The sequence below is a fragment of the Lithobates pipiens genome, unplaced genomic scaffold (genome assembly GCF_037356315.1).
Source record: "Lithobates pipiens isolate NorthernLeopardFrog02 unplaced genomic scaffold, aLitPip1_a1.2 Scaffold_18, whole genome shotgun sequence".
Classification (NCBI taxonomy): domain Eukaryota; kingdom Metazoa; phylum Chordata; class Amphibia; order Anura; family Ranidae; genus Lithobates; species Lithobates pipiens.
This window is the reverse complement of record NW_027507758.1, coordinates 172,601,515-172,619,613: the sequence shown is the minus strand read 5'-3', so window position 1 is coordinate 172,619,613 and position 18,099 is coordinate 172,601,515. Positions and strand designations below refer to the sequence as shown.

Sequence of the window (18,099 nt, the reverse complement as noted above, 5' to 3'; positions counted from 1 at the left end):
CCAGCTTTAGTAACTAAACCCCATTGCGTACTTAAAAGTGGGGTATGCCTGTACTTACCTGCTCTGTGCAACAGTTTTGTACAGTATGGCCCCAAATATCCTCTTCTGGGGTCCTCCACCGGCGATCTTGGCTCCTTTTCTCCGAGTGCCCCCATAACAAGCCACTTGCTATGGGAGTACTTGTTTGAGCTCAGCTAAGCATTAGGGTAGGTTGGGGGAGGGGACTGCACACAGAAGGTTTTTTACCTTCATGCATAGAATACATGAAGGTAAAAAACTTTGAGCCTTTAGAACCACTTTATGTAAAAATACATTACAAATGTTAATGTGATGGTGACAGAATTTGAGATAAAACAGAGATGACAATAAATGACAATGAAGAGGTTTAACGCAGCCTTCTCACACTGTCATTATATTTGTACTCTCCCCTACAGCCGCAGTTCGATGGCACAGGGAAAATTAAGCTGCGGGAACACATGATCGGACCAGAGCACATTGAAAAAGGTACGTATACGTATATTTTTTTTTACATAGGGTAGGGCAGGATAGGTATCAGGAGAGGGGATGATACATTTGTAAGGATAGTTAGAGCAAGTAATAGTGTTAGTCAGGAAATCCACTTTAACCAGTTCCCGACCAGCGCACGCCGATGTACGTCGGCAGAATGGCAGGGGCAGGCATATTGGTCGGGACCCCCATGAGTCTAGTCGCGGGTCCCGCGGACTCGATCGCCGTGGGCATACCTGCGATCGTCTCACGGGGCGGCTGAATGGAGAAATGCCGTTGTAAACAGCATCTCCCTGTTCTGCCTAGCAACTAGTGACGCTGATCTCTGCTCCATGTGATTGGAACAGAGATCAGTGTTCACTAAATGAAAGCCCAGTCCCCAACAGTTAGTAACACACCCTTATGAACACTTAACCCCTACACTGCCACCCACTGGTTAACCCTTTCACTGCCAGTGTCATTTACACAGGAATCACTGCATTTATATAGCAGTGATTGCTGTATAAATGACAATGGTCCCAAAAATGTGTCAAAAATGTCTGATGTGTCCGCCATAATGTCGCAGTCACAATAAAAATCGCTGATCGACGCCATTACTAGTAAAAAAAAATTATTAATAAAAATGCCATAAAACTATCCCCTATTTTGTAAACGCTATAACTTTTGTGCAAACCAATCAATAATCGCTTATTGTGATTTTTTTTTACTAAAAATATGTAGAAGAATACGTATCGGCCTAAACTGAGGGAAAAAAATGTTTTTTTATATATTTTTGGGGGATATTTATTATAACAAAAAGTAAAAAATAATGCGTTTTTTTCAAAATATTCGCTCTATTTTTGTTTATAGCGCAAAAAATAAAAACCGCAGGGGTGATCAAATACCACCAAAAGAAAGCTCTATTTCTGGGAAAAAAGGACATCAATTTTGTTTGGGAGCCACCTCGCATGACCACGCAAGTTGTCAGTTAAATTGATGCAGTGCCGAATCGCAAAAAGTGGTATGGTCTTTGGCCAGCAAAATGGTCCGGAGCTGAAGTGGTTAATGTGTTTAATCTTTGCGGCACTGCAAGCATAGATTTTTAATTTTCCCAGAGTTGGACTTTAAGTAAAAAACTAATTTTATAAAAATTTGAAGCAGACACTTTAAGTTATTTGATGCTAAAAAGAGTATTTACAATCAGAGTGTGATAAGAATTTACAAGCATCCATAAAAAAAAAAAAGTATAATAATATAGAGAGTCTAAGCCAAGAAACAATCAATGCTTTTTTTTGAATAAAGACTGTCTGAAGTTGAAGTTTAATTTAAAATATATATTTAGAGAACACTAAAGAAAACAAAAACTGAAATAATGCAAGATAGTCGGTATGATTGGTATTTCACTAAGAATTTCGATTTTTCAGCAGCTACTCCTTGTGACCTCTATTCAGTTTGCTTTGTCTGAACAAAAATACAATGATCGCAAACACTCGGAGAACACCTGCAGATTCAGTGCAACTAAACAAATGTTTGTTCAGACCTTTAAGAAGCCCATTCTGAGACTGTGCCAAGTAAAGATCAACTAGGTAGCCTTTGGATAGAAAAAACGGATTCAAGGACACACGCAGGACTGCTTTTCCTTTAAGCCCTGTCTGGAGGTTAACAACTAAATATCTTGGCAACTTTTTGCTTGAAATAATTTTTCTTTACTGAATCCGTAAAGTTATGAAAAAAAAAAAAAAAAAAACACACACACTTTATGTGTCTACACTGTCATTATCAAAGCACTTTGTGTAGGAGATTGTCAGAAGGCAGCCAGTACTCATACCCAAGGACATTTAAACAATAAGTGTACTGGCAACCAGATGGATTTGGTCAGCAGTGCAGTCATATGCACAGAAGGAATGCCAGAATAAAAAAAAGAGACATTCTACAATTTGGCTTTGTCTTCTAGGTCCTTTTAAATGCAACTCTTTCATTGTTTTTTTTTGGATGAAAACTTTTTTTTTTTTTGGATGGATATCTTAATTTTAAAGAACTTATTACTAGCACTCACGTTTATCTTTTTGGCTCGATTGCCGATTTATTTAAGCAGGATATGTTTTATTCCTTGTTCTTGGTAATTTCCATCTTGCTTGTGGGCATGTGAAGCCCACAAGCACTTCCGGGCCCACAAGCATCTTCCGGGTTCTGGAGCAGCTGAGCGACCAGCATGCACCGACCATTCTCGCACATGTGCAGTATGTACGATGCAGCGCTGTACACTTCTGATGTTGCCATCACAATGGGAGGAGGCATCGGAAGTGCCCGCCCCCGTTGTGAAGGCAACAAAGCCCTCGGCGCTGCCCACTGACTCCTGGGAAATGATGACAAGCATCTCCCAGGAGCACTAACAAGCATGTGTGCCAAGGGAAATTACGTCAGGCGCCAGGGAGAGGAAGAGGCAGATTCCAAGGCTCCCCTTAGCAACAGACCTGAAAACGTGAGTAAAAAAAATAAAAAAAATATTTTTTTTCCAAATGTTTATATGGTTTAATGCTGCTGATTAATGAAAAGTTAATTTTATGGGTGGAACTCCGCTTTAACTATACCAGATTTAAATGTATGTTTAAGTAAACACAGTGGGGTTAAGTTATTAAAACTGTAGAGTGCAAAATCTGGTGCAGCTGTGCATAGAAACCAATTGGCTTCTAACTTCAGCTTGTTCAATCTTCAGCTTTGACAAAAAAACCTAGAAGATGATTGGTTCTATGCAGAGCTACACCGAATTTTGCACTCTCCAATTTTAGTAAATCAACCCAACTGCGATATTTTATTTCTTTCAAAATAAGTTTTTATACCATAGTATTTTGTACCCTGCTAAGAACTCCTCATAACATCATAGCATAGCATCATTGGCATTACCTCTGACACAAGAAGTAGAGCTATGGAAAGCATGTGGTTAAGACTTCAACTTATTCAATCAAGAGTAGTAGAATCAAATTGCAGTAATGCACATCAATCAATCAGAATTAACTTAACTGAATTTACTGAAGTCAGACTAATACAAGGAGGAAACTGATTGACTACAGTGCTCTATAGGTGTCCTCAACCTGTTAGCCATCAAGTCACTGATAGAAAACCTCTGCAGCAACTATGAAGCGCCCTATGAATTACCTTAAGTGTGTTCAGCTTTTCTTTATTATCAAGTGCAGGATTCACTCTAGTCACGCTTGCAGCCTGCTCCAGCCAAATGATAAACTCATCCATTTTTCTCCTGTATTCACTAAGTGCAGGATTCTCCTCTTTTAACCTTGTCATAAAATAAACAAAACACAATTAGAAAACAATTGAGCAAAGCAAAGCAACATATGCAATGTGGGTTTGATTCACAAAAAAATATGCATTGGACACGACTCTTATGCCCTGTACACACGGTCGGACTTTCCGACAAAAAATATGCAATTGGATCACCTTGTCGGAAAATCTGATTGTGTGTGGACTCCATCGGACTTTTTCCGTCGGAATTTCCGACACACAAAGTTTGAGAGCAGGATCTAAAATTTTCTGACAACAAAATCCGATCATTTATATTCCAATTGTGTGTAGACAATTCCGACGGACAAAGTGCCACGCATGCTCTGAATAAATCGCGAGACGAAAGCTATTGGCTACTGGCCTGTTTATAGTCCCGTTGTACATGTTGTATGCCACCTCGTTCTGAACGATCGGATTTTCGGACAACTTTGTACGACCGTGTGTATGCAAGACAAGTTTGGGCCAAAATTAGTCGGAAAAAATCTGATGGATTTTGTCGTTGGAATGTCTGACCGTGTGTACAGGGCATTATAGTGATTGTAAAGGAAAAAAATTAAAATGGTATATGTACCTGCTCTGTACAATGGTTTTCTCTGGTCTCTCATTGGCGCTCTGGGGCCCTCCCCCTTGATGAGTGGCACCATACTGTGCCAACTCTCTGTGTCCATACAGCACCGTCCGGATCAGCCCTGCCTCACTGGCTGTGATTGACAGCAGTGGGAGCCAATGGCTCCTGCATTCCAGCCAATCAAGAGAGAGAGACCCTAGGCTCTTGTGCACATCGCTGAATCGAGATCAATGTTAGGTAAGTATTAGGGGGTTTGAGTGGAGAGCTGCACATTGAAGGTTTTTTTACCTTCATGAATAGAATTCAACAGAAACTGGCCAACATTCGGCCCATTTGTACAGCAGCCTGTCTGACAGAAGCCGGTCTAAAGACCGGCTTTTATCAAATGAGCATGCAGTGAAACCAGCATCCGAAAAGCGCTTGCAGACAATTTCTGTGAGCGCTGATCAGTGTGTTCTGGGGCAGTCCCCCTGTCAAAACACAATAGCTGCGCTAGTAGATTGCTGCTCTAACAATGCTTAGGTGGTGCAGCGATCACTCAGTTTTTTTTTTCGTTCAGCTTGCTGTACAGAAAAAAAACTCCCCGTTTATAGCGAACATTAACCATAGCAACCATTTTTTTTTCTAATTTTTATCTTGCAATTGTAGAATTAATATGGTGACACTTGGAAATATTTTTAGTCCCTTCCAGTTCCACCAACTAACCACCAACTAAGGCCATGTGTGAAACATTCCACAACTGGATGGCTATTTCAAAAGACATGGGAAAAGCAACCAAAAGCAGGTTAGTTGTATAACTGGCTTGTACATTATAGATTTAGTAACTAGATTCCCAACCTGTTTACTTATTTCAATTCTGTATAGCGCCTTTATTTAAATATGTACCTATAAAGATTGCATCCATGTGGCAAACCTATTAAATAAATAATGTTATGCATTTGTAAAAAAGTGTTATATGAATAAATCACAAAAAATATTTGAAGCCAAAGGGCAAAGGGCAGATCTAAATGCTCAAATCTTAACAGCTGGACTAGACAGTGGAAGCCCACAAATCCTATACATATGAAACGTTACATACCTTTGCTGCCTCTCCATGACCTCTGACTTTATGGCACCCCAGCGTTTGTTCAGGCTCGCCAGTTTCTCCTGTAAGAAGACTCCATCTGCAGACGACAGATGCTGTATGATCCCTTCTCCACTCTGGTTAAGAATGGTAAAGCTGAGCTGGTGACTGCTGACTCCTTCTTCAAGCTCCTGTGACAGTGAAGCAAAATACAAATAATTCTAACTTCATAGGCCTACTGGTCTCTGATATACATATGCCTTGCTACACAATGGCAAATACATGCACAGATGAAACATAATCTTCTTTAGCAAAGCTCTGTTTGCATTGCTGCACAGAAAAGTGGTTTGATCTGTTCAAACTGGTAAAGAAGAAATGACACCCATGAAATTAAGTTCAGTTTGAACTAAAACACAGAAATTCTCTTATCTATTTGTTGCAATAATTGAACATTTAAGATACTACTTGCTTTGTGGATATACAGCAACAAGGAATTATGATACATGTTCTAGTTTATAAGAGAAACAATAGTTTATTGCGTTAGAGACAAAGGTATTTCCATAATATCACTAATTTGATCTAGATTATCAATTTGATGCAGAATTTCATCTGGATTATCATGGACACAGACTAACATTGACTTTAGTGTTTAAATGAATAAAGGTGTGTATCTATCACAGGGTGGTGTCTGTGGATACACTAAAAAGGTCAAGATATTCGAATGCCACGTCCTGGTTATCACTTTGAAGGAATAACATTTTTTGGGAAATTGGGGGATTGGGAATAAAAATAAAAAATACAAATAAGAGAACCTTCACATAAAAGACCTCAAGGAAAAGTGTGGGTTCAATTGGACTTTTTAGGCATAAAGGACAGTTGTGGAGATAACCGACATGTTCAAAAAAAAATATATCTCTGTTTATTATTAAAAAAATATATATATATATATATATATTGTGAACAATCAAAATTTAAAAGAAAAACAAGAAATTTTTCTCCTTATAAATACACATTAAGTCTCATTTGATATCCTATCAAGGTTAATATAATCCAGTCAGAATTTACAGATAAAAACTAACAGTTGTACATATATAAAATAGAGGATATCAAATATATAGCCGAAACTTAAGTATGTTCTGGTGCTCTACATGTTTCGCGTTTATTGGATAACGCTTCTTCAGGAGCTTATAGCAATGTTATTTCTCCGTGGGTATGTCCCAGGAGGGGAACAAAGCCACAGAAGGAAACAGGAAGATTGAAGAAATTAGAAAAAGGCAATTTTTCCAAAAAGGTTAAAAATAAAAGTGTAGATTTGGGTTGGTGAGACCACTTTGCATTATGTTGAGCCCTAGGGCTTCAACTGTAAGATTTAGGTAGATATTTGTGATATGTTCTAGCCGGAGGGCGTGTAGTGGTAGATAATCTGGTATCCCGTGCACTTTAAGTGAAGTGGTCCCTTCCAATGATTGCAGCAAACCGATTTCCCGCAAAGTAAAAAGTGAGGGGGAACATAAGAGGCAGCCTGTTCACCCCTATAGTGCTTATTGTTTGAGTTTTTTATGGCCGCTGTGTAATAAGCTTGTGCTGTGCTGCTGCCTTTGTGGCTATCTGCATTGAGTCACCCACCACGGCTCCCGGTTGGGGGTGTATACTGGACGGCTTGCGGCACCCACCTACTAGACCACTAGTACACTCACCGAAATTGAACACGTGCTCTGCTCCTGATGAGTGGTACAAAGGCCACGAAACATGCGTAGAGCTATCATATGCCGTGCTTCTTTTGAATATATTCAGATTCTGACGTTACTATATATGACCCTAATTGGTGCACAAAGACCTTGGTCCTGCAGGCATTATGCTGCATATGCCTTTATTCAATTCTGCTGCGGTGAACTTTTGGAGTTTTATTATGATACTTTGTGATATCCATGTTATTATCATGTTGTACCATTATTACCATTACCATGTATTGTTTATTACTCTGTTTATCATTGTATTTATTTCTTGTAAATCCAACTGTAACGATTAATAAAATTCCTATTAGTTCACTTTATACTTTTTTGCTACCACATACTTCATGTAAAGTCCCAATGTCCCCCACAGGCCGCTGTGTAATAAGCACTATAGGGGTGAACAGGCTGAACAGGCTGCCTCTTATTTCCCCCTCGCTTTTTACTTTGCAGGAAATCGGTTTGCTGCAATCATTGGAAGGGACCACTTCACTTAAAGTGCACGGGATACCAGATTATCTACCACTACACGCCCTCCGGGTAGAACATATCACAAATATCTACCTAAATCTTACATTTGAAGCCCTAGGGCTCAACATAATGCGAAGTGGTCTCACCAACCCAAATCTACACTGTAAGCCCTTGTACACACGGTCGGAGATTCCGACAACCAAATCCGTCGGAGTAATTCTGACGGATTAATTCTGGAAGAGGTTCGGAAGTGATGTTGCATACACACGGTCGGACTAAATTGTCGGAAAATCCGATTGTACATAACGTGATAACGTTATTTCGTTACGACGGGACTACGTTCAGGCTAGTAGCCAATAACTTTGGTCTAGGAATTTGATCTGAGCATGCGTGGCACTTTGTCCGTCGGAGTAGGCTACACATGATCGGAGTATGTCCGATAGGAGCATTTTGTTGTAAAATTTTACCGGAAAGTTGGAAAACTTGGTCCGTCGGATATTCCGACGGAAACAGTCCGATGCAGACCACACACAATCGGAATATCCGACAAAACGGTCGGATAGGACACATTCTGTCAGAATCCCAGATTGTGTGTACAAGGGCTTAGAAAATATTGATTGCTATTGCTTCTCTAGAGGTTAGCTGGCATGGAGATGTCTGCATGACCCACATTCCTTTTCATCCCATCGCCTTGCATGTTTGGATGACCTGACTTATGTTTAAACTTAATGCTCTGCAGAAATACTTCTTAAAACCACTGGATCTTGCCTGAACGTCTATGCCCAGGCAAACATTCTCTGAAGCAGGTGGGCAAATATTACAGTACCTGATCCAATTCCAGAACTGCAAAAATTGAAATTCTCTAGGGAGCAATACGCCGCTTTATTGCATTTAACTTGCATACAGCCTACACGATATTGGCAAAGCCGCACAAAAAATTGTGGCAGATACTCAGGAATTTAGGCCTTTGCTAGCTGTTCACAATAGGAGATCTGCTCCCAAAAAGGCTGTGTAGATATGGAAGGGGAAAGCACTATCCTCACTTTTAGCAGACATTAAATGACCAAGTGCCTAGGATTCCATTTTACACAGGGGAAAACCTTGATGCTCAAGGTTCTCTTCACTGTTGGTCATATCTCTAGAATCGAAAAAATGGGTCCATGTGCTCTATACTAAAGAAGAGGATCAGAACTTAGACTGGTTCTTCCTCATATCTAGCAAAGATCAGATGACCACATGCATCATGCTTTAGAAATGAGCAGCGCAAGAGGAAACCAGGGACAACACTCACCGTATTTATCAGCATAAAACACGCTATTTTTTCCCCTGAAAATCGGGGGGCAAATCACGTGTGCGTGTTTTACACCGATTCCTGGCTGCCTCAAAGTAGGAGGGGGCAAGTGCCGCCGGATTACACAGAGCCCAGATCTCCTGTGTACCCGGCACTCATTCACACACAGTCCCGCCTCCTAACCTGGTATTGGACCACTGTTCTGTCTATCATAGGAGCTGAGCCAGGAGGGGGGACTGTAATGAGTGTGAGTGCCAGGTACACAGGAGATTGCAGCTCTGTTTAATACAGCACTGGTGAGGCTGCCCTGATTGGCAAAAGGTGAAGCTGCAGGTGGGCACTGTTTAGGCTGCATTGATGGGCAATGAAGAGGCTGCAGATAAGCACTGAGCAGGCTGCATTGATGGGCAATGGAGAGGCTTCAGATGGGCAGTGGCAGGCTGCATTGATTAGCAATAGAGAGGCTGCAGAAGGGCACTGAGCAGGCATCATTCATGGGCAATGGAGAGGCTGCAGATGGGCACTGAGCAAGCTGCATTGATGGGCAATGGAGAGGCTGCAGAAGGGCACTAAACAGGCTGCAATGATGGGCAATGGAGCGGCCGCAGGTGGGAATTGAGCAGGCTGCAATGATGGGCAAAGGCGAAGTTGCAGAAGAGCACTGAGCAGACTGCATTGATGGGCAATGGAGAGGCTGTAGATGGGCACTGAGCATGCTGCATTAATAGGCAATGGAGAGGCTGCAGATGGGCACTGAGCAGGCTGTATTGATGGGCAATGGGGAGGCTGCAGCTGGGCACTGAGCAGACTGCATTGATGGGCAATGGAGAGGCTGCAGATGGGCACTGAGCAGGTTGCATTGATGGATAATAGTGTGGCTGCAGATGGGCACTGATCATGCTGCAATGGTGAGGCTGCAGATGGGCACTGAGCAGGCTGCCATGTTGGGCAATGGAGAGGCTGCAGATGGGCACTGATCAGGCTGCATTGATGGGCACTGATCAGGCTGCATTGATGGGCAATGGTGAGGCTGCATTGATGGGCACTTATAAGGCACTGCGTTGATGGGCTGTGACCCTTATTTTGCTTTAAAATTCTTTATTTAAAATTTACATTTTTTTCCTGAAACTTCCTTCCTGCAAAATTAAGGTCTGTGTTTTATGCCTGTGCGTGTTATACACCAATAAATACGGTCTATAAAAGATAATTATTCCACTACAGTTTTCTGTTTATTAATTCATTCCAACAAAACTGCTGAACAAGGGTGCACACACGGCTTCAGGCAAAAAATGGACACACCCGGTCCAATCCTGGCTCATCACCGTAGGCAATATCAAGAAGAAAGAAGAAAAGATTGATCACACACTTGAATCCAAAAGATGCTGTAGAATTTTCTTTATTGTAATGAGCCAGACAAAATTGCAATGATGATAAGATGTTTTAGCATTTAAAGAGGAAGTAAACTCTGATGAGTTTACTTCCTCTTTCATTCCCTGCAAAGGCAAAGCATAATGGACTACTATGCATCGCATAGTAGTACATTATGTGTCACTTACCTGACACAGGAGCCAGCGAAGTCACCGCTGTCCCCTGTAGTCCGGCACATCCATCTTCTTGGTCGGGTCTCGCAGCTCCGCCGCTGTCATTTGGCGAAGCCGTGATGGCGTCACTCCTGCGCATGCGCACGGGAGCCGACACACGCGGCAGCTCCGTACTTGAAAATGCCGCGCTCAGTGCGCCTGCGCGCCGCTGTCTATGGCGCATGTGCCGTAGACAGTGGTGCCTGTCTTTGGGCAAATATCTCCTAAACCGTATAGGTTTAGGAGATATTTCTTGGACCTACAGGTAAGCCTTAATCTAGGCTTACCTGTAGGTCAAATTGTGTTGTAACCACTTTAAGAAATGTTTTTATGTCAGTGAAGTTTTGTGTTGATTGCTCTTTAACTACAGGTGTTTTGTGTTAGGTGTTTGATTTGATTTCCGTCTTTAAATAGCTTATATTGTGAGCATTTCAATTGTTGTGAATAAGCATGGCTCTTTTCATGTGAAATGCGTCAATTGATCATCATTGCAATTTTGTCTTGCTCATGACAATAAAAAAAAATTCTACAGCATCTTTTGGATTCAAGTGTGAGATCAATCTTTTCTTCTCTTCCCAACAAAACTGCTAACAAAACATTATGTTACCACTACTCACAAAGGCTTTGTTTCCTGCTTAGAAATACTATGCAACAGGCTCAATTCGCAAAACTAGAACACTATAAGGTTCCTTGTGTTTCAAAAATTACAGTTATTTTAGGATACAACCAATAGATTAAAAGATGCAGTTGCAAAATTAAAATGGTTATCATGGTGTTCGAACTTTGGGAATTGAGCCTAATAAAAGTTATTTACTGACCCCGTTATCTGTATGCCCATCAGACTGCTCACACCAATAAAAAAATGTGTCACTCATAAAGTGTGCTAACTATACATAAGCAGTAAAAGGAGAATCTATAAATCTGTATATGCGATTACCTTGTAAAATAATTCTCTCGCTATGTCCACTCCTGTTTCCATGTACCCCTGTTTGCTCTTCGTTGTAATGTGAATGTAAAGGATTTCTAAATGATAAAATGCTTCATTTGGCAATTTTGGTAGAAATTACCCTAAATTTAACCTACACAACTATCAGCCTAATGGATGAGCCACACATGGTGAAGGACTCTAGTGTTACTGTAGCTCCCAGTAAAGTTTTATCAAGGAAGCAAGAAAAAAAAGATAAAGTCTGCTTCTGCTAGACTATGCAAATAAGAGACTACAAAAAGGTTTGCATACCTGTTGATGAAGCTGAGCTTTTTCTAAATTATAACCACCTCCTGGTGTTTTAGCCTGGGCTAACAAAGCCTCTGCTTCAGTTGTCCATTGTGTGAGATCGCTGAGGTCACCATGGAACTGCCGCCACTCTTCCAGCGCTCTGTCAAAACGACTGTAGAAAAAAATTACAATGATTTAATATGTGTTTACTGAGGTTTTCAAACAGTAGACGGGTCAACAACATATTTCCAAAGCTATGAGATTCCTAGAGCTCACTAGGGAAAACTGTGCCTTGCTTTAAATCCTAAGTTTGGACACATTTTTTTTTTTTCTAAATTAGCACAAGGGACATTACTTACATTTAATCCAATGTGCTGTTAGTAAAGTCCTCTGCATGTAATCTTCCAGTGTTCCATGAGTTAATACCAACCTTGCACCTGTAACAGGCAATCAACAAGAGTGCCAACCATGCTTAGCCTTTCTGCCCACCTCCTCCATACATAGAAGCTGTACTACAGCTTCCATGAATTAAATTAGCTTAATGAATCGAGGACATTTAGATGAATTAAGGCTCCACCTCCCTCATTCATTGATGGATTTTCATCCTTGACAGCTATAGTACAGCTTCTGTTGTACTTCCAAATATGAAGGAGCATGTGACGCCCTCCATGTGATGCCCGAAGCTAGCACTAGATGAGGCCGAACCCCACATAGTATGAAGAGGACAAGACCAGCCTACACATGAACATCACAGAGAAGAGACACCTCTTCAAGCACTGTAATAAGACATAGAAACTGAAATGATGTCCTGCTGAGGGAAAATCAGAGTCTTCATAGGCTACAAAAGGCTCTGAAGCTCACCCCCTAGGGCCAAAGGAGAAGGGGGTGCATGACTGGAACAACTGCCAGAGCAAACAGCCATCTCATCAGAGCAAGGGCTAAACAGGAAGAATACTGAAAATGACTTATTTGGGACTGATCAATAGAGAAAGTACAGCTTACATAAAGAGTTTTCTATAAATGGAGAAGACAGGTGATACCAGGTGGATCTCTTCGCCAAAGCAACACAGAGGAATACAGATCAGATGTAGAAGAAACCACCTGTTCTGGAATCCTAATATGAATTCTAGGAAGCAAGAACTCTCCAATTACAGGATCTTCCCAAAAGTAAGAAGACGAGAGCTTAACAGCCCAAAAATGGAAGACTGGTTTATCAGGCAAGGGACAATTTCATCCTCATAGACAGACAAGCAAGATAGCTCGAAAGGTAAAACGAAAACAGTAGACAGAAGGCTGATGTAACCTGAGAAGAAATAGGCTAAAAGGGGAGTCTCAAAGAGGGAGGTCCTCAATGCCCAACTGTAACAGTTAGGAATGAGTAACTCCCTGTCCAAGGGAGAGGAGCTCGAGGGAAAGCATGCTGTAGACCTTTTAACTGAACAACCATATTAGTTAAAACTTTCAGATGAAGCAAGATCCAGCCAAGTTTTGGAGGCTGTAGTCCCATTACAAAAGAGTTGTCCACTAAGGCCCATGATGACTGATCTCTCCACAAAGGGTCACCTGAGTGTCTCAAAGTAAGGATGTCACGAGAAGACATTAGGGCAGACAATGGAGCCAACACCATGAAGAACAATAGGTGTGCAGAGATGAGACCAATGTGTCAGAGTCCTGGTGGGACAGAGTTCAGCAAGTACTTCTCCCACCTGATCGTGCAGGTCAGATGGCCCGCCACTAGGGAACGGTTGGTGGATCCTTCAGATACTAGTTCCAACTAATGGCTTCCTCTACTGAGTCTGGCTGCATCAATTTTAACTGTGGGCAGCTGAAGCTGCTGCATGTTCACTTCCTGGATTTACACAGACATACAGAGGCACACCTCCAGCAATGCAACTCTCATTGGCCCTCTTATGACTCACCCCCCCTCCCTTCCTGGCAAACTCTCGTGAGAGTGAGAGAGCTGTGCATGATGTCATAAGCCTAGGCTTTTGTACCAGAGAAGAAACAGAAGGTGGGCTGTATAAGGTATTTACTGGCAGAAATTATTTTTTTTTTATTGTCCAGTTAAGTTAAAAGTTAAGTTAAATTTTAACTTAACTTTAAGTTAAGTTAAAACAACAAGGACAGAGGATTTAATAGATGGAAAGATGAAAAAATGACTGAAGTTCTGCCTTAAGTCTGCTAATCTGTGCGGTTGCACAAGAAGGTGGAGGGTGAGAAGCTGAATAGGGGGATGCATTTATAAACAAAAAGGGCTGCTTTGTTTGCCTGAAGCCTAAAGGGTAAACTGCTTAAGAGCCCCAAACAGGTCAACAAACATACCTTCATTGGGAAGACTGGAGGCCCATATTCATGCCGAAGACTTCTCCAAAGGCTTAACAGGGTGTTTGCTTTCAATTGTGCTATCTTGAGTTGGGTTTACTCCAAAAACAGAGTCAACATTATTGGAATGGGTCACAGCCGACCTTTACTTGGGCTTCTTGCGCTGAGGCAGGTGAAGGTTTTGTCCTCCAATGATTTTCTTGGTGAAAATATAAAGTGGAAGATCCGAATAGATGTCATCCCTCATAGACCAAATGATTCATGTGCTCCTTGGATACAGCATCTGCATACAGCACCTTAACCAGAGTACTCCACTCATGTGTATGGACAACAGGCCCATAGGAGAGTCAAGCCTAGATGATTCCAGCAGGCCATCACACTTGAAGCATAGGACTCCAGACATCTTTTTCACACCCTTTATCTGGAAAGGGTTCACCATTCCAGTGGAGAGATTCATTTTAAGGGATTACATTTATTCCATCAAAGTTTGACAGAATAAATAAGTGGTTTTCCTGATAAAGTGAGTCACTGCTGGATCCACAGTGAGTGCAGACTGCTGTTTAATAAATTTGTTTCAAAATGGTCACAGAAGCATTTAGGGGGAGTCCAGGACCTCTGAAGATGCATCCAAACCTAATAGAGGAAAACCTCAAAGAATGGGAGCTCTAAAAAAATGATCCTGGAGTCAGCAGGATGATCCTCCAAATGCAGGGTAGTACATACCACATCAATAAGGGCCAAAAATGTCTTCTGCAATTTTTTGGGTAATTGCAGAAGAATAAATTTCTCAAAATCAATCTGACCTGAGAGAGACTTAGGAAACCCACAATCTAACTTAGAGATTATGACTATGCCAGATTGTGTTTAAGAAGACCATAGGGAGATCAGAAATTGACTGCAGTGGAAGTGGGGGAACACATGTACATGTGACTTCAGTAGAGGCCCTTGGCAATAAGGGGGGGGGGGGGCGGGTCAGCCTCACCCAGCAGAGCTAGGGAGGACCCCGATGAGGTGGACCCTAAGGTACTGTAATAAGGAAAGAAGATTTCAGATTTTGGATGTCGGTGCCTTCAAAGGGCATGGAGTAAACATCCTTGGAACTGTTAGGGGAGTGTTAGCTGGGATCACCTGTTACAGTAGAATTGTTCCCTCTGTGTTTAAATAATAACAAGGTGCAACCTTATGACAGTAAAGCACATAAGCTCAGGGCATGAGGCAAGGCAAGACAGCTGGCAGTCTGTGAGGGTCAGAGACAATTTAACTGTAGACGGGCAGTGGGAACAGACCGGAGATCAGCATTCCATGTTCCTTTTTGCATGGAGAAGCAAGAGCAGCAGCTGGGAGATGCTTCCTTGAAGCTGAATAGCTGGAAAGAGAATGCGCGCTACACTTCACACAGCAAAAGATGTCCATGCTTAGTTCCTCAGCACTAAACCCTTCAGCCGTAAAACCGGGGATATAAATAAAGCAATAGCTCCATCTGCTCAGCCCAATTGGCCTATGCAAAGACTCAGAGCCAGTGCAAGCGCAGAGGCAATGCCATAATGGCACTGGACTTGGAAAGTGCTCTGCGACTAATTTTTTTACCAGAACGGGGTCTGAAAAGTGCCTAATGTGGAACTCAGAGCTTGAGGGTCACTTCCACGCTAACCTTGAATGTCCAATCCAGAGGGGTCCAGGTACAGCACTCCAAAGTTAGACTGAGTAGAGGTCAGTCTGAATAGCTGCCACTGTGGAGACCAGAGTCAGAAGAGGTGTATCAAGGAATCTTGACTGAAGAAACAATTAAAGAGAAAAAACAAAAAAGGCTAGCAAAATATTGATAGACTCTTCCCAGCAGAGCTGAAGAAAAGATATCCAACTAGGACAGGCTTTCTCATCTATTGTTCTGTAAAACTACCACCATTACTCTGGTGGTCAATGGGAAGGATACTCTCTGTACAGACAGGTAAAACAAAACAAAATTGGTGTTATTGATTACTTATCTGACTGTCAGAAATTGCTCACAACTCATGGAACCCCTAGCAACCAATTTCTGACAGTCAAATAAGTAAACACCTAAACCATTTTTTTACCTGTCTGTACAGAGAGCACTGACCACCACTGAGGGGAGCAGTTTTCCACTGACCACCAGAGTAATGGGGCCCTTCTCCCAATTGCCTGGGTGCACCTCAAACATAAAGATATATATAAAGTTTACAAATGGTAATAAGCAACATTTTGAACATTTAACATTAGACACAGTGGATATCTTAAGAATCCATAAAGCCAACAAACTGAAAAAAAGGTAATAACCATAGGCGTGCGCACACCCTAATCAATCTGTGTGGTGCCGACTCCCCATACTGCCTTGGCTTCAGTGTGTTTGAGCTTTGGGGTTTATACCCTAATGCAATAGGTTGTGCACACCTATGGTAAAAACTTTGGTTATGCTCAAAGCTGCTCTTTCAGGGGGTTAAGAAAAGGCAGTACCCTATGAAGAAAGCAGCTTTACACTTAAATATCTGGTGGCCCATTTTCTGAAACATCATACTATATTTGAGTTCCCAGCACTGATTCTAATTGATTCCTAAAGATGGTCTAATAGTGTATATCGCAAAATTCTGTTAGGTAGCCACTGACTTTTTGTTGAACATATAGATACAACATAGATACATTCCATAAAAATTATGTTTTATTTGTATCAATTAAAAAGTCACTATAAAAAATGGTGTCTGTTTAGGGGTTCACAAAATGTATAAATCCAAGACAATCCACATGTAAAATTGTGTTTTAACTCTCATGTTGTATCTATATGTTCCACAAAAAGTCTATGGCTACCCAAGAGAATTTTGTGATATACTGCATACTGAAGGGACATGTGGATATATAGCACACACAGCCTCTGTTTTAAATATTGCCTGGTCTATTAGTGGGTCTCACCAATGCTCACTTATGTTTCTCCTGCTGACCCCTAGTTATTGCAGGATACAGTAGCGAGGTAAGGGTTGATGGTAGGAACTACAGAAGCCAGCTTGGGATAGGCAATGCCACACACCCACTAGAGTGGTATAGTACTGACTTCTGAAGCTCTGCTACAGGGCAAAGTTTAAACAAACAGGCTGCCGGTAGGTAGTAAGTATACTGCTGCTTTATTTACAGCATACTGACATTGTAATTTTGTTAACCCTTCTTACAGGGACAGTTTAAAATACTAAACAACAGTAAAATAATTTGACGCTTTACTGATTGGTCCTTATTGTCAACTAAAAACACCAGCATCATATGGTGACATATATAAAGTCAATCATATTTTGAGTGTATAATATTTTTTGTTATTATTCTTCTTACCTCTTGCGATCGGTGTACAATCGATTGATCCTATCCCACTCTGCATTCACCTGAGTGAGAGAATCCCCTATTTGTATGGCTTCAGGTCCCGATGCTTCAAAAATTACATCTGGCTGTTTCTCATGAATAGCTGCAATTTGCTCTCCAAGCTTATCCAGAGAATCTTTTATGTCCTACAAGACAGGAATATATAGGTATGTCAAGATTCTTGACATGTATACTAGGAGCAGAATTTCAAGATGCTTACTATTTCTTCTCTTAACAACCAATCACACTATGCACTTGTTTAGGAAAGCAGACAGATGCTAAGGCAGAATACTTTTTTTTTTTTTTTTTTTTTTATTAACCAGGGAAAATTACCCATAGGCATAAAGTGCTGATTAGTAGGCTTCATTGGCCTTTATGACCACTAACAGCATGATAATTTTGTTACAAGATAAGTCATATTGATTCATCTAAGTATTCTTTTGTGCACAGGTATCTAAAAGGCTAAAAAAAGAATGAAATCAGAACATGTACCATAACTGCAATCCAATACTGCATATTTGAGCTTTCACATCTAACAAATGGTGCCATTTGGTGCTTTCCATATATCCTGTGTTACTGAAGGCCTATAGTACTGTAATTTCAGTTTAACTTAGTTGGAGTCACAACATACTGCTAAGAAGTCTCAAAATGAATTGCACCCGAATACTCAATGCTCTTCCTCAGTGGTTTTATTCAAAATAAAATTTTGAAATCTTGT

At 41.2% G+C, this 18,099-nt stretch overlaps 1 protein-coding gene across 9 annotated transcripts in view; it reads right to left on the bottom strand.

Moving 5' to 3' along the window:
* The window catches only part of UTRN (utrophin), a 945,243-nt gene that overhangs the window by 554,846 nt on the left and 372,298 nt on the right, over positions 1-18,099 (bottom strand). For all 9 annotated transcript variants that reach the window (XM_077486405.1, XM_077486408.1, XM_077486406.1 and 6 more), the window contains 4 exons: positions 17,355-17,527; positions 11,724-11,874; positions 5,430-5,605; positions 3,643-3,778 (listed from right to left, as the gene is read on the bottom strand). In XM_077486405.1, the coding sequence (XP_077342531.1) occupies positions 3,643-3,778; positions 5,430-5,605; positions 11,724-11,874; positions 17,355-17,527 (636 nt within the window). The remainder of the gene's footprint in view (positions 1-3,642; positions 3,779-5,429; positions 5,606-11,723; positions 11,875-17,354; positions 17,528-18,099) is intronic.